General features: G+C 51.5%; 1 protein-coding gene across 2 annotated transcripts in view; it reads right to left on the bottom strand.

Annotated features, from left to right (window-relative positions):
* Positions 1-1,620: 1,620 nt before the first annotated feature.
* Positions 1,621-12,770, bottom strand: part of POLD1 (DNA polymerase delta 1, catalytic subunit) — a 28,912-nt gene continuing 17,762 nt past the window's right edge. Inside the window, exons 18-28 of one of the 2 annotated variants that reach the window (XR_007246270.1) lie at positions 11,953-12,048; positions 10,258-10,395; positions 9,846-10,021; positions 8,644-8,796; positions 7,621-7,723; positions 6,659-6,791; positions 4,357-4,470; positions 3,306-3,358; positions 2,964-3,061; positions 2,447-2,521; positions 1,621-1,961 (exon numbers count right to left, since the gene is read on the bottom strand). Coding sequence is in view for 1 of the 2 variants with exons in the window: in XM_048518009.1 (XP_048373966.1) it covers positions 1,865-1,961; positions 2,964-3,061; positions 3,306-3,358; positions 4,357-4,470; positions 6,659-6,791; positions 7,621-7,723; positions 8,644-8,796; positions 9,846-10,021; positions 10,258-10,395; positions 11,953-12,048 (1,161 nt within the window). In the remaining variant the exon portion in view is untranslated. The remainder of the gene's footprint in view (positions 1,962-2,446; positions 2,522-2,963; positions 3,062-3,305; positions 3,359-4,356; positions 4,471-6,658; positions 6,792-7,620; positions 7,724-8,643; positions 8,797-9,845; positions 10,022-10,257; positions 10,396-11,952; positions 12,049-12,770) is intronic. The other variant, XM_048518009.1, reaches the window with a different exon arrangement.

The raw sequence follows: 12,770 nt of genomic DNA, 5'->3' as shown, positions 1-12,770 counted from the left end.
AAGTAAAGCAAGACTCTGACATACAGGATTACCGTGGGACAGTTGCCGATTTGGAATACCAGGCAATTCTGTTTTTAGTCTGGTCTTCCATGTGAACCCCCCCCCCCCCCCAAAAAAAAAAAAACCCAACCACAGGCAGAACCTGCAGAGAAAGACCAAGATTACAATTCTGCTGAAAAGCCAAAACAGCACTAGGAGCCCAGAGGACTTCCCCCTCCCCCGTTCCCTAAACTACCACATCCCACTCAATTGCTCCCTTGGGAAACATAAGAATCTTGGCTCCGTCTGCCCCGTTCTTAACTCGTGCATGTCCTTTCCTCCAGATAATCCAGCTCATCGCTTCTGCTAATTGCAATCTGCTTTTCCATGGATTAAAACCAACTCATCCACACAGCAAACAGAATTATGTACTGACGATGGTAAACATATAAAAAGCCTCCCTCGCCCTAATGCAGTGGTGGCGAACCTATGGCATGGGTGCCAGAGGTGGCACTCAGAGCCCTCTCTGTGGGCACGCGCAAACAGAGTCGCTCCCCCCCTCCCCCGCACACACATCTAGGCTGGCCTGGGCTGCTGGGCTTGATTATTAGCATTAAACCTAAGACCTAGTTTTCAAGAAGCAGTGTAGGTAACCCTGTTAAGTGCTGTTAAACCCCACAGATTTTCACACAAATAACTAAAGCACTATCCTTTATCTGGGAGTAAACTCGGTTGCTGGCATTGGGGCTTGCTTCTGAGTAAACCCTCCTAGGGTCGTGATCCATCCGTTGGAAGAGTTGCATGGTTGCTTCAAAGCAAAGCCAAGCTTACTCCTGAGCTTACCACCAAGCTTACTCCTGAGTAACGCACGCCTCGGAGCCAACCGTTTTTTCTAAACTAAAACCTCAGTATTCAGGTTAAATTGCCATGTTGGCACTTTGCGATAAATAAGTGGGTTTTGGGTTGCAATTTGGGCACTCGGTCTCGAAAAGGTTCGCTATCACTGCCCTAATGGGTGCCTTTTTACCAAGATGTATGGTGACTAGCTTAGAAACTGCAGGGAAGGCCATGGCTATGTGGTGCGGGCACTAGGCAATTTGGTGCAGTGGTTACTGTTGGGAGTAGGATCTGGGAGACCCAGGTTTAAATATTCACTCAACCATAAAACAGGCGGGTTGGCTTGGAGCTAGTCACTCAGTCTAACCTACCTTGCAGGGCTGTTGTAAGAATAAACTGGGGAAAGGAAGACCACACGTGCTGCCCAAATTGCTCGCAGGATAGAGATAAGAACGTAGAAGGCCGTTTGTATAGAAATGGCCTGTTGCTGCCCCCTATGGTGGGCGTTATGACCCCCACAGCAGCTCCTAAGCCCGTGGTGGCGAACCTATGGCACTCCAGATGTTCATGGACTACAATTCCCATCATCCCCTGCCAGCATGGCCAATTGTAGTCCATGAATATCTGGAGTGCCATAGGTTCGCCACCACTGTCCTAAGGGGTGCATTTGTATCCAACAGCTGTGAACATAATTAAGTTTATGGAGTATTAAAACGGCTTTTCTGTATTTGCGAGTCAACAGTGGTTTCTAAGCCTTTCCTTTTTTTGCCCTTTCAACCTATTCCCAAATAAGTTACAAGCATCAAGGGGGAAAAAAAGGAATACTTTTATTTGTAGAAACTCATTTTACAAAGACAGGTCTATGCGATCGTTCAGCCCAGGGCTGAGCATGACACCACTTCCGGAACCCTGGCTTTGACAGATACACCCAGAATGCGGGATGGCGTTGATTGGCGTCCCGCGATAAAAGATCAATTTCCCCTGCAATGGCACCCAGCCTGGGGCTGGGGGGAGAGCTTCAGTCCGTTCCAAAGAGGCAGAGGAAGCGTCACCACGTCGGAGGGCCAAAGCGTGAGATCAGCGCTTCCTGATCGTCAAGGTCCTTCTGCACTTTCTTCCGCATGTAGAAGATGGGGCAGTCACGGCTGCGGGAACGAGAGGATCGTTAGTTCGGGGTGTGACGGGAACAAGGAAGAGACTGGCAAACTCTACTGGGCGGGCAGAAGAGCGGGGGTGGCAACAGCTGAACAAGAGAGACTGGGACTTGCTTGCTGAGAAAAAAGAGAACCCAATAGTCCTGGCTGGTTGCATCCTCTGGGTTTGAGGTGTGGTGGGTCCTTCTGGCTTGGGCGATCCCTCTGGCTTCCTTGGCCCTGCCCATGTCAATAACATGGGCGGGGCCAAGGGCACCAGAAGACGACAAAGCAGGACTTCCTGCTGCCTTGCCGTCTTCCCGATCATGCGGGGGGCCGATTTTGCGCCCCCACGTGACCAGATCAGTGGCGCCCGAGGACAGAGGGCACCCCCTGTCTCTAGGCAAATAAGCCACTGACTGACAGTTCTGCTGTGGGGCTCTTGATAAATAACTCAGGCGTTGTGCTCTTGGAAAAAATAGCAACATTTCTCTTACCAGGGATGGAACTCTGCAAGCGACATCTAACGTTAGATACAGTTCTTCTCTCTTTGTCTCGATTATATTCTCGCTCTGCACATCACAGTTTTGATAATGTATCAGACTTTATTTTATATGCCTAATAAAGGTTGTTTGTTGTTGTTGACCTGCCGGCATTTGCAAAGCCTGCTTCCCTCTCCCCGCACGCGGTCATGTCTCAGTCCCCTCTTGGGAGAACCCAGGTGACCCAGCTGATATCTTTCAAGCTGGAGCAGAAGGGCTCTTTTCTCTCCGTTCCCTGTGGCCTCCTGACAGGTGCTGTATTTATAAAGGCAATAAAAACGGGTTCGGCAGTACCCCCGCCATTGCACCTCGCCATGGGAGCCATCTGTTTGCTGATCTCAGACGGGTCTGATAAGCGGGGATAAACATCGCCGGGTGGTGTAAAGCCATATTTTAGCCCCATATCCCCGTGGGAAACGGGACAAGCGCCAGGGCCGCTCCGTGAGGGCGTGGAGGGCAGTCCAGTCCTCACCTGGTGCACAAGACGTCCTCGTGCAGGCTGCCCTGACAGCGTTGACACTGCGTCCATAAGCGGGAGAATTTCTCCTCCAGGGAGCTCAGGTGGGCTACCTGTTGGAGGGAGAAAAACGGGAAGGTGGTGATGCCGAACCCCCCTTTAAATCTCCTCTTCATTTCACTCACCCGATCTCATCCTCCTCCAGGAGCACCCACGGCTTCCAGGCTCTCCCCACATGACTGACAAGATTCTTCGCCGTAAACAAAAAATTGAGGGCTCCGGGAGTCCCAAAATCTTTGTGCGTGGCCGTTACCAGGTGCTGGTGACTCCACCAGCCCTTCCTGCAGAACTACTCACCTCCTTCTGGTAGAGCTCAGACTGGTGGCCTAAGCAGAATTTGCAGACAGCGCCTGGAAGGATAACAGCAAGTCAGAAAACATCTGTCATCCCCCCCCCCCCACCAGGACTATGGGGATCCTGCCTCCCCCATGTAGGACCCTGGGGATCCTGCCACCCCTGCAACCTAGGATCCTGGGGTTCCTTCCTCCTCCCATCTAGGATTCTGGGGATCTTGCCCCCACCTGGGACTCTGAGTTCTTCACCCTTCAACCTAGAACTCTGGGGATCCTCCCCCCACTTAGGACTTGGGGTTTCTCTCTGTATACCAATTCTGCAGAACCCCCCTGAATCCTCAGATGTCACAAGAGTTACACCTGGTGCAGGAAGATTTGCAGGATGGATTTTACTCCTGCTCGGGAAGCGACGGAACTGTGGTCAGGCTCAGCCATTCTGAAACGTTTGGCTTTCCGTTCTAAAAGACTCGAGCAATCCGAAACCTCACTCGTCCCGCCATTTCGGTCATTCATTTCGGGCACACTGGGAACTCGTTTGCAACTTGGCCAGACGGTGTGGGGGTTGGGGGGAGGACACCCGTCCCAAGTGCCAGCCTTCCTCAAGGGAACTCTGGACGCCGATCAAAGTTTCAGGAAGATACTGGTTTGCTCCCACAGAGGACGCTGGAACCGAAGTTCTTTGCCCAATGCCAACCGTTAGGAATCACTCTCCGCCAGAGAGGTCCCAAGTTCTGAACCATCCCGTTTTAAACCTCCCAGGCATCTCAATTTTCGGCTGTCTTCTACAACTTGAGGGCCTTTTGTAGAGAGATGAAGGACAGGGAGCGGGGTGTGTGCTAATCTATTAGAGTGGTTTCCTGTTTGTTAGAGTAGCTCAGCTCTTTCTCTTAACACACACACACACTCACTCTCACACTGTGTGGCAAGTTCCGGCAATAGGAACTTACAACACACACTGCTGTTAAGAAGCCAAGGGGGGAAGGACGCTTGTTTCGGTAAGAGGTTGGGGGAAAAAGAAACGGGATCACGCAAGACGGACACAGACAGGACCTCACCGTGGTGGCTGAGCACCGCCCGACAGCCGATGCAGGTGCTTCGCTTGGTGGCGAAAGCCATGAGCCCCCCGACTTTGGCCGTCAGCACGGTCTTGCAGCGGGTATGGTCCCCCTCTGCAAGGGAGGGAAGCAAAAGAAGGTTAAGCACGCTCCGTTCCACATCCTCCATATGTTCTAGCATGGGGGTGTGTGTTCCAACTCTGGCCCTCCAGATGTTCATGGACTACAATTCCCATCAGCCCCTGCTGATGGGAATCATAGTCCACGAACATCTGGAGGGCCAGAGTTGGACACCCCTGTCTAGCAGAAGGTGTCAGGACTCCTCTCTTGCCACACACCCTTCAACTAGGGAAGGATACAGTTGGTCTCCAAGAGAATCCACCATCTAAACCTGTTATCTCAAGGGGGGTGTGTGTGTGCGTGTCTCCACTGTAGATTCACCCCCTTCCTTCTATAGTTGGGAAGCTGTCAGTTACCTGGACTTGTCACCCTCAATGGTTTTCCAGTCTGGAAGAATCCCCCATCTTGCCAAAACCAAAGGGGGAAAAGACTGTGATGTCCCTTCCCCCTTTTTCTCACCTGCTCATCTGCAGGTGAGGCTCATATCTAGAGGCAACCCCTCCCCCATTTCTTCAGAGGTCAAGGTCTAGGCAAAGTCAGAACACAACGGAGAAGATCTGTGCCATTCTGAGAATCATCCCTGGGCAGCCCTAGGAGACCACTTTGTGGAGATGGTCACGTTGAGGTACTTTAAGGCCTTACGCGGCCTTAACCTTTAAGGCCTTACGTGGCCTGGGACCCTCGTATCTTCGGGACCGCATTACCCCATATGTCCCTACTTGGCCCCTGCGTTCAGCAGAGGCCAATTTACTGGTGGTTCCTGGCCCCTCAATGATGCGGCTGGCCTCCACTCGGGCCAGGGCCTTTTCTGCCTTGGCCCCTGCCTGGTGGAACACTCTCCCTCCAGCTGTCCGGGCCCTGCGGGATCTTGGTGAATTCCGCATGGGGTACAATAGAGATTGAAGTTGTTCCACCCAGACTTTTGGAAATTAGCAGCTGATTAGGTGCCCCTTCTACTCTATTCCTCCGGTTTTCGGAGTCCCCCTGTCACCTAGGGGACCCGCTTTTGTTACTGTCTTGTTCCCCCTTTTTTGGGAGGGTTTAATCTGGGGTATTGCTGACGCCATTTTACTGAAATACTGCTCCGTTTTAAATATTTAAACTTTTAAACTTACATTTTAATTTAATGGGGTTTTGTTTATATACTGTATATGGAATCCATGTTGTACACCGCCCAGAGCCCTTTGGGGATTGGGCGATATAGAAATCCAATCAATCAATCAATCAATCAATCAATCAATCAATCAATCAATAAGGCATCCCTTTGGTGCTCAAGGTGTGAATGCATCTTCTGGGCATTCTGCCGTCATAGAAGAAGAAGAAGAGTTTGGATTTATCCCCCACCTTTCTCTCCTGTAAGAAGACTCAAGATGGCTTACAAGCTCCTTTCCCCACAATAGACACCTTGTGAGATAGGTGGGGCTGAGAGAGTTCGGAGAGAACTGTGACTAGCCCAAGGTCACCCAGCAGGAATGTAGGAGTGCGGAAACACATTTGTTTCACCAGATAAGCCTCTGCCACTCAGGTGGAGGAGTGGGGAATCAAACCCGGTTCTCCAGGTTACAACCCACCTGCTCTTAACCACTACACTAGCTAGACATGAGCTAATAAGGATGTTGAGGCAGTTGAGCTTCACAAGCAGGAGTCACTAGGCTCTGGGAAGTGCATTTGTCGGGTTGCGGCCAGATACGCAACCTCCCTTTCCCCCCTCTAAGGGGAAACCAGTCGGCAGAAGAAGCTGGCTGTGCAATATGCTGACTGGCTGGGAGGGGCTCGTGACATCACAAAGTCCCCTCGAAGCAAAAATTAAAAAGCCGAATAATCTTTGAAAAAGGATAGATCAAACAGCGGTTTAAATATAAAATGCAAAACAAATTTGCCTGAAGCACGGCGGGGAAGATTAAGAACTGGAGGGCGAATCATTGATGGATAATGGGCGGGCATAGCACTCAAATTGCAAAAGGGGAAACGGGCCTTGCTCTCCACGGCAGCCTATTTTAAGGGATGTCTAGATTTTCACGGTGCTGGCCATCACGAGCACGGAGCCAGTGGACAGAAGGCCTCCCAGACAAATTGCTGGGACGGGAAACGCACGACGTGGGGGACACGCCTCCTCCGTTCCTTGCTCCCCGGCTTGGAGGCTGAGCCCCGCTGCACGGGGGAGACAAGGCGTCACACTCACTCAGCAGAACGTTTTGCGCCTTGGTCTCTCCCAAGATGGGGTCAAAGATGCGCAGGAGCGGCTTGGCCAGCTGCTGCTCCAGGTAATACTGGGTGTCAATGGGCAGGTTGTTCTCCAGCACGTAGATCGGATCCTGAAGGGACAAAGACAACGCAAGCAGGAAGTGGGTGCCGGGCAGCGGAGTGAAGGGCTGTGATCGCAAAGGACCACGCGCAGGACTCTCATCTTCCTCTGCTGGGCCATTGCCCAATCATTTCCACCTCGGTCACCTGCAACCTTACGGCGTTATTGCAACAGGGTTGTGTGCGTATGTGCGTGCAGGTACAACAACATGCACACATATGCACACAGGGGCAATTATGCAACAGACTCAGATTGGCCTCAGAGATCACGTCCGTCATCAAAACGGGAATGGCATTTGGATCGGAACACGGAGCAACTGAGACAACCAGATGCGAGTGAAGAAGAAGAAGTTTGGATTTATACCCCACCTTTCTCTCCTGTAAGGAGACTCAAGGTGGCCTACAAGCTCCTTTCCCTTCCTCTCCCCATAACAGACACTTTGTGAGGTAGGTGGGGCTGAGAGAGTTTTGAGAGAACTGTGACGAGCCCATGGTCACCCAGTAGGAGTGCGGAAACACATCTGGTTCACCAGATAAGCCTCTGCCACTTAGGTGGAGGAGTGGGGAATCAAACCCGGTTCTCCAGATTAGAACCCGCCTGCTCTTAACCACTACACCACGCTGGCCACTCAGAGATCTGCTACTACGCCGTTCCAATTAAATCAGGGGCGTCACTCTTCAGGCATTAAGTGGGCTGGGCTAATAACCGGCATCACTCCTCCATGCAAATATCTGTTACTTAAGCACCTTTACCAAATGCAGCGAGGGAATATGCATACCACGGACACTTGGCTGTCTAATCGCCCCTCTGCTTGATCTCCCCTCCCCACCCCGACTCACTTCAGATTTCATGTAAGCTGCGACCCCTTTGGCGGCACTGATGATGACGTAAGGCACTCGGTCCCCCAAGTTGGGGGCGCTCCCGGGGTCCCGCCGACGCATCCTGCGGAGAGGAGGCACAAGCGGCAAACCTGAGTCAGGACCAAAGACCGCGAGGAAGGCTGCCTGAGTGTGATCCTTTGGAAACAAGACACCTTTAAGGATGCCCTACCCAGCAAACCAGGCAGGGGTGCAAACCAGACCTCGGGAGTCTTTTCGGGACAAGATGAGAGTTTGGGAGGGCGAGGGCAACGAGGCTAAGAAGTAGCCAGGGTCAAGATTCAAAAAAAGGCTTTGAAGATGGCAGTGTTGGAGGTTGGAAACAGAACTACGCTATGTTAATAGCACAGCTAAATTGGTACGTTCAACCTCAGAATAAAGGTTCCACTGAGAGACCAAGTGACAGAGAATGAAACACAAGCGCCACTTGCTTCATCTCTGCCCCGCAGATGACACTGGGCGAGCGCGCCTTCGTCTTGTTTGCTGAGGGGGCCGTGAAGCAGCCAAGCAAGAAGGAGCCAGTCAGCCCCACTGGGGTGTCTGTGTGCAGCAGATGAGACAGCCGCAGTCAGGACAGGAAGCCCAGACCCTGGGGTGGGCGTCTCAGGAGGCTCCGCTCACAGCTGGGGCCCGGCCACGACTATTTCTGCCCTTCCCTTTGGTCACGCCTCGTTGGCCTCCTCCACACCCACATACTTTCCCCTCTCAAGTACACGAGAACTCCCACCAGGGCTAAAGGCGCCAGGTGGGGCAGAGCAAGAGCATGAGGCGACGATCAGCGATGCCCCTTCCTAAAACAACTCACTTCACGTTTGCAAAATCCCCCCACTCCGCCGCTCGATATTCCGAACGGGGTTCCGCCAAGGGCCATCGGCCTGCGCTCTCTTCTTCTCCCATGAGTGGAGGACCCTGAAGGGGCTTCAAGGCACTCCCCCCCACCAAGGGGGATTTCATAAAAGATAGAACGGGCCTCCCTCAACTCACCGCTCAGCCAGCTCCACGTGGGCCTGGCGCCCTGCGTACTCATCTGCCGTGCGGGTCAGCTCCTTGGTAATTACCAGCTGCGAGATGTCCACTCTGTTACACAGCAGGTCAGAGATGACCTCTTTGGCGTGGTCCACGGCACCTGAAGGGTCTCTGAAAAGGCAGAAAGAGGCACCTGGGTGTAACAAACCAGAGCAGTTTTCTTTTAAAAAAAACACAACCAAGAGAGTCTGGGAAGTAGTAGAGCGCAGGAATTCGAGAACGGTGTTTTTCAGGAACCAGCTTCTAAAAGGTGTATCCTGGCCGCCATGATGATAATTCAAGAAGAGCGGCTGGGTAGGTCTGTAGCAGCAAATTCTAACAGGACCCCAACAGCACCTTAGAGACTGAGAATATTTATCCCAACGTGCATTTTTGCAAGGCGGGGCTCTCTTCTTCAGATGCACTGGAGTGTCCATTCCAAGCAGCTAAATGTACATGTGTGGTTCATACAACAGAAAAGTGTATGAACTTTCAAGGAGAGATCTGTGCAAAACAAGAACTAATCAAAGAGCAATCAGTCTGTTCAATTAATCTTTCATGAGAGCCAGTGTGGTGTAGTGGTTGAGAGGAGGTGCGCTCTAATCTGGAGAACCGGGTTGGATTCCCTGCTCTGCCACTTGAGCTGTGGAGGCTTATTTGGTGGACCAGAGTAGCTTCTGCACTCCAACACATGCCAGCTGGGTGACCTTGGGCGAGTCACAGTTCTTCGGAGCACCCTCAGCCCCGCCCACTTCACAGGCTGTTTGTTGTGGAGGGGGGAAAGGAGCTTGTAAGCCACCTTGAGTCTCCTTACAGGAGAGAAAGGGGGGATATAAATCCAAACTACTACTACTACTACTACTACTACTTCTCTTCCTCCTCCTCCTCCTCCTCCTCTTCATTGATTCTAATTTCACATTGGCTTCCCTTGTCACATGTCACTCCTCAGACCATCCTTTGTCTGTTTGAACTCTAAATGCTATAGATGGTCACACTGCTCATCCAACGAAGCAAGGCCTGTCTCATGAAAGATCATGACGGCATAAAGTTTGCCAGATCTACTGGACTTTTTTTCCAGCCTGGACCAAGGCAAGCAACACCCCCCCCCCCCACCTCAGAGGTGTCCGCTATGTTTTGGGTCTGGCTACCACACCCCATTCTGATTGGGAATGCCAACATACCGATCTATGAGCAGCTTCTGCAGACAAGTGTTGATGAGGTTCGCCACTAGGGGGCAGTTGTCACGGCGCACCGTTTCGATCCCTTTGCAGTCCATCTTGTCGTGTGTGTCGGGGCTGGACGAAAAGTACAGGCCGGCGTAACGCTTTTTGTTGATGAGGAGGTAGGGAAAGTACACCTGGCAGGTGAGCAGATTCGAGGAAAGAGGGGAAAAAAGAAATCTGGGTGTGACTACGAGCAGGAGAGGATTCGTACAATTTCCACCAACACGGATGCTGAAACCCTGGCCCCTTCTGCACATGCAGAATAATTGCAGTTTTTCAGTTTTTTAAAAGCACTGTAAGCTGTTTCAACCTCTATGGCCCAAAAGTGGCAAATTGACACAGCAAACAAATCAGCAATTGTGCCACTCACCTTCTCAAACTCCAGCTTGATGGGGGGTACAAAATGACTGGAGACCCAAGCGGCCGCTTCCCTGCCTATTTCCATAGCCTCGGCGACGGTCGGCACACCCAGGCGGCACATCACGGAGTCCGTGTCCCCGTACACTACCTGCAGGTCAGAGGTCGGCGGAATGAAGGCATTGCAGACTAACAGCCGTTTCTCGGCTCTGGCACAGCGATGCCAACCCGCTTCCCTCCCCCAAGTCCCACAGGACAACCACCTTGAGCACAAGTGTCAAGCTCGTGGCCCTCCAGATGTTATGGACTACAGTTCCCATCACCCCTGCCAGCATCATGGGAACTGTAGTCCATAACATCTGGAGGGCAGCGGGTTTGACACCTATGACCTTGAGCCACAGGAAAAGTGGAGCAGAAATACTTTCGCAAAACAACGCGCTCTTTGCTTCTTGCAGCTCCCAACTCTTGAACTTCTATCAACTCGGACCACTGATGCACCAAGGTCAGTAGCGCCCATTCCGATCTTCGCCCTCCAGGTTGTAAGGCCCCTGCCTTAGGTCCCCAAACCCTTTTGAGACTGTGGACATCCGGAATTCTGCACGGCATGGCGGGCGTGCTGACAACGTGGCTGCCGCAGGAGGCGGAGCCAGCCGCAGAACGATTGCCACAGTTTACCTTCGGGAGCAAAGTGCAGATCCTAGTGTTGTGGGGGCAACTGCTGCCAAGGCAACCATCTCCACAGCCAATCAAATTTCCAATAGTCAATCAGATGCCTTGCTGAGCAAAGCCTTGGTCTTGATTACTTCCTAAAACGCTTGCTGGTTGCCAGGAAAGATCTTGGCGGACGCCATGGCATCCTTTGGAACCAGGCTGGGGGGCTCTGGACTAAGGTAGAGCTCTCTCAAATTCCGTACTACCTGCTCCTTCAAAACAGACACACCGGGAATTAGGACCTTCTCGCTTGCAAAGCAGGTGCTACACCACTGAACCACAGCCCCAATCCTAACTCATCTTCTTGAGAGCCAGTGTGGTGTAGTGGTTAAGAGCAGGTGCACTCTCATCTGGAGAACTGGGTTTGATTCCCCGCTCTGCCACTTGAGCTGTGGAGGCTTATCTGGGGAACCAGATTAGCTTGTGCCTTCCAACACATGCCAGCTGGGTGACCCTGGGCTAGTCACAATTCTTCGGAGCTCTCTCAGCCTCACCCACCTCACAGGGTGTTTGTTGTGGGGGTGGGGGAAGGGAAAGGAGATTGTAAGCCCCTTTGAGTCTCCTTACAGGAGAGAAAAGAGGGATATAAATCCAAGCTCTTCTTCTTCTTGTTCCAGTGTCTCCATTGCTGCTCCCCCCAACCCACCCACCCCCAGCAAACCACAAATCTGGCTACCCACATGGTTGCCTTCCGACACCCTCTGCTACAGTTTCTCCACTCCCAGTAACTGCTGGCAAAATCAGCACACAAGCTGAGAGAACAAGGCAATTTTTTTCTAAAACAACTTTTAAAAACATTAAAAAATATTTTAATTGAAAAGATGGGAGAACAAGGCACGTGGTGGATTTTAGTAACTCATCAACCTTTTCTGCCACCTCTAGAGTGCTCCTATGTCTTTTTCCCCCTTGGGAAAATGGCAGCCAGTTTCTTCTCTTTCCCTTACGGTAGCCTGGAACTGCCCGCTGTTATACAGGAGCCTGTTCATCCCCTCCCTACCTTGGCATCAGCGCTGTAGCCATTGGCAATGGTGTATTTGGATTCTACCAGCTGCTTCGTCTTCTCGATCATCTGACGTCCGAATCCAGTCACACTCTGGACATGGGGAAGAGAAATATGAAGAACTTTGCTGGGCAACTTTAAGGGCTCTGGAAGATTCCAAGTTATTGCTCCTTTGGACATAAAGCAGCACTCCCACCACAACTGTAGAACTCCTAAAATGAAATGTTTCTATATATCCCAATCTGTCACTTCATAAGAAATTCTCTCCCCCCCCCCCCCAACCCCTACTTTGCATCTATTCTCACAGGCTCAGCAAGGCTTCAAAATGCATTTTTAAAAACCATTGTTATGTAGGCCAGCAACAATGGCTTTTCAAGAAACGACGGGCAGTGTCATGCAGTGGTTAGAGCATTGCACTAGGATTTGGGACAGACAGATTCAAATCCCCACTGGGCCATGGACGCTTGCTGGAGGGGTCGAGGGCAAGTCACGCGCTCTCAGCCTAACCCACCTCGGAGGGTTGTATCGAGGATGAAGTGAAGAAGGGAAGAAAATATGGCAAATCACTTTGGGCCCCCTTCAGGGAGACAAGTGGGGTATAAATGAAATAAATAAAGTGTGCCCATATGCATGTTGACCTTACTGTGCCAGATCTATGCAGACAGAAACCAAGTAGAGTCATGGCAATTTTGTTGAAATACATTCTCTTTATAGCTCCTAAGTTGTTTTACTATGCTAACTGTTGCGTACTCCTGGCTGTAGGGAAATGTACACAAACATGTACTTAGCACAGTTGTAATAACAATAATAAGAAG

Source organism: Sphaerodactylus townsendi, linkage group LG15 (genome assembly GCF_021028975.2).
Source record: "Sphaerodactylus townsendi isolate TG3544 linkage group LG15, MPM_Stown_v2.3, whole genome shotgun sequence".
NCBI classification, from domain to species: Eukaryota; Metazoa; Chordata; class Lepidosauria; order Squamata; family Sphaerodactylidae; genus Sphaerodactylus; species Sphaerodactylus townsendi.
The sequence above is the reverse complement of the archived record's forward strand: the minus strand, read 5'-3'. Positions and strand labels throughout refer to the sequence as shown.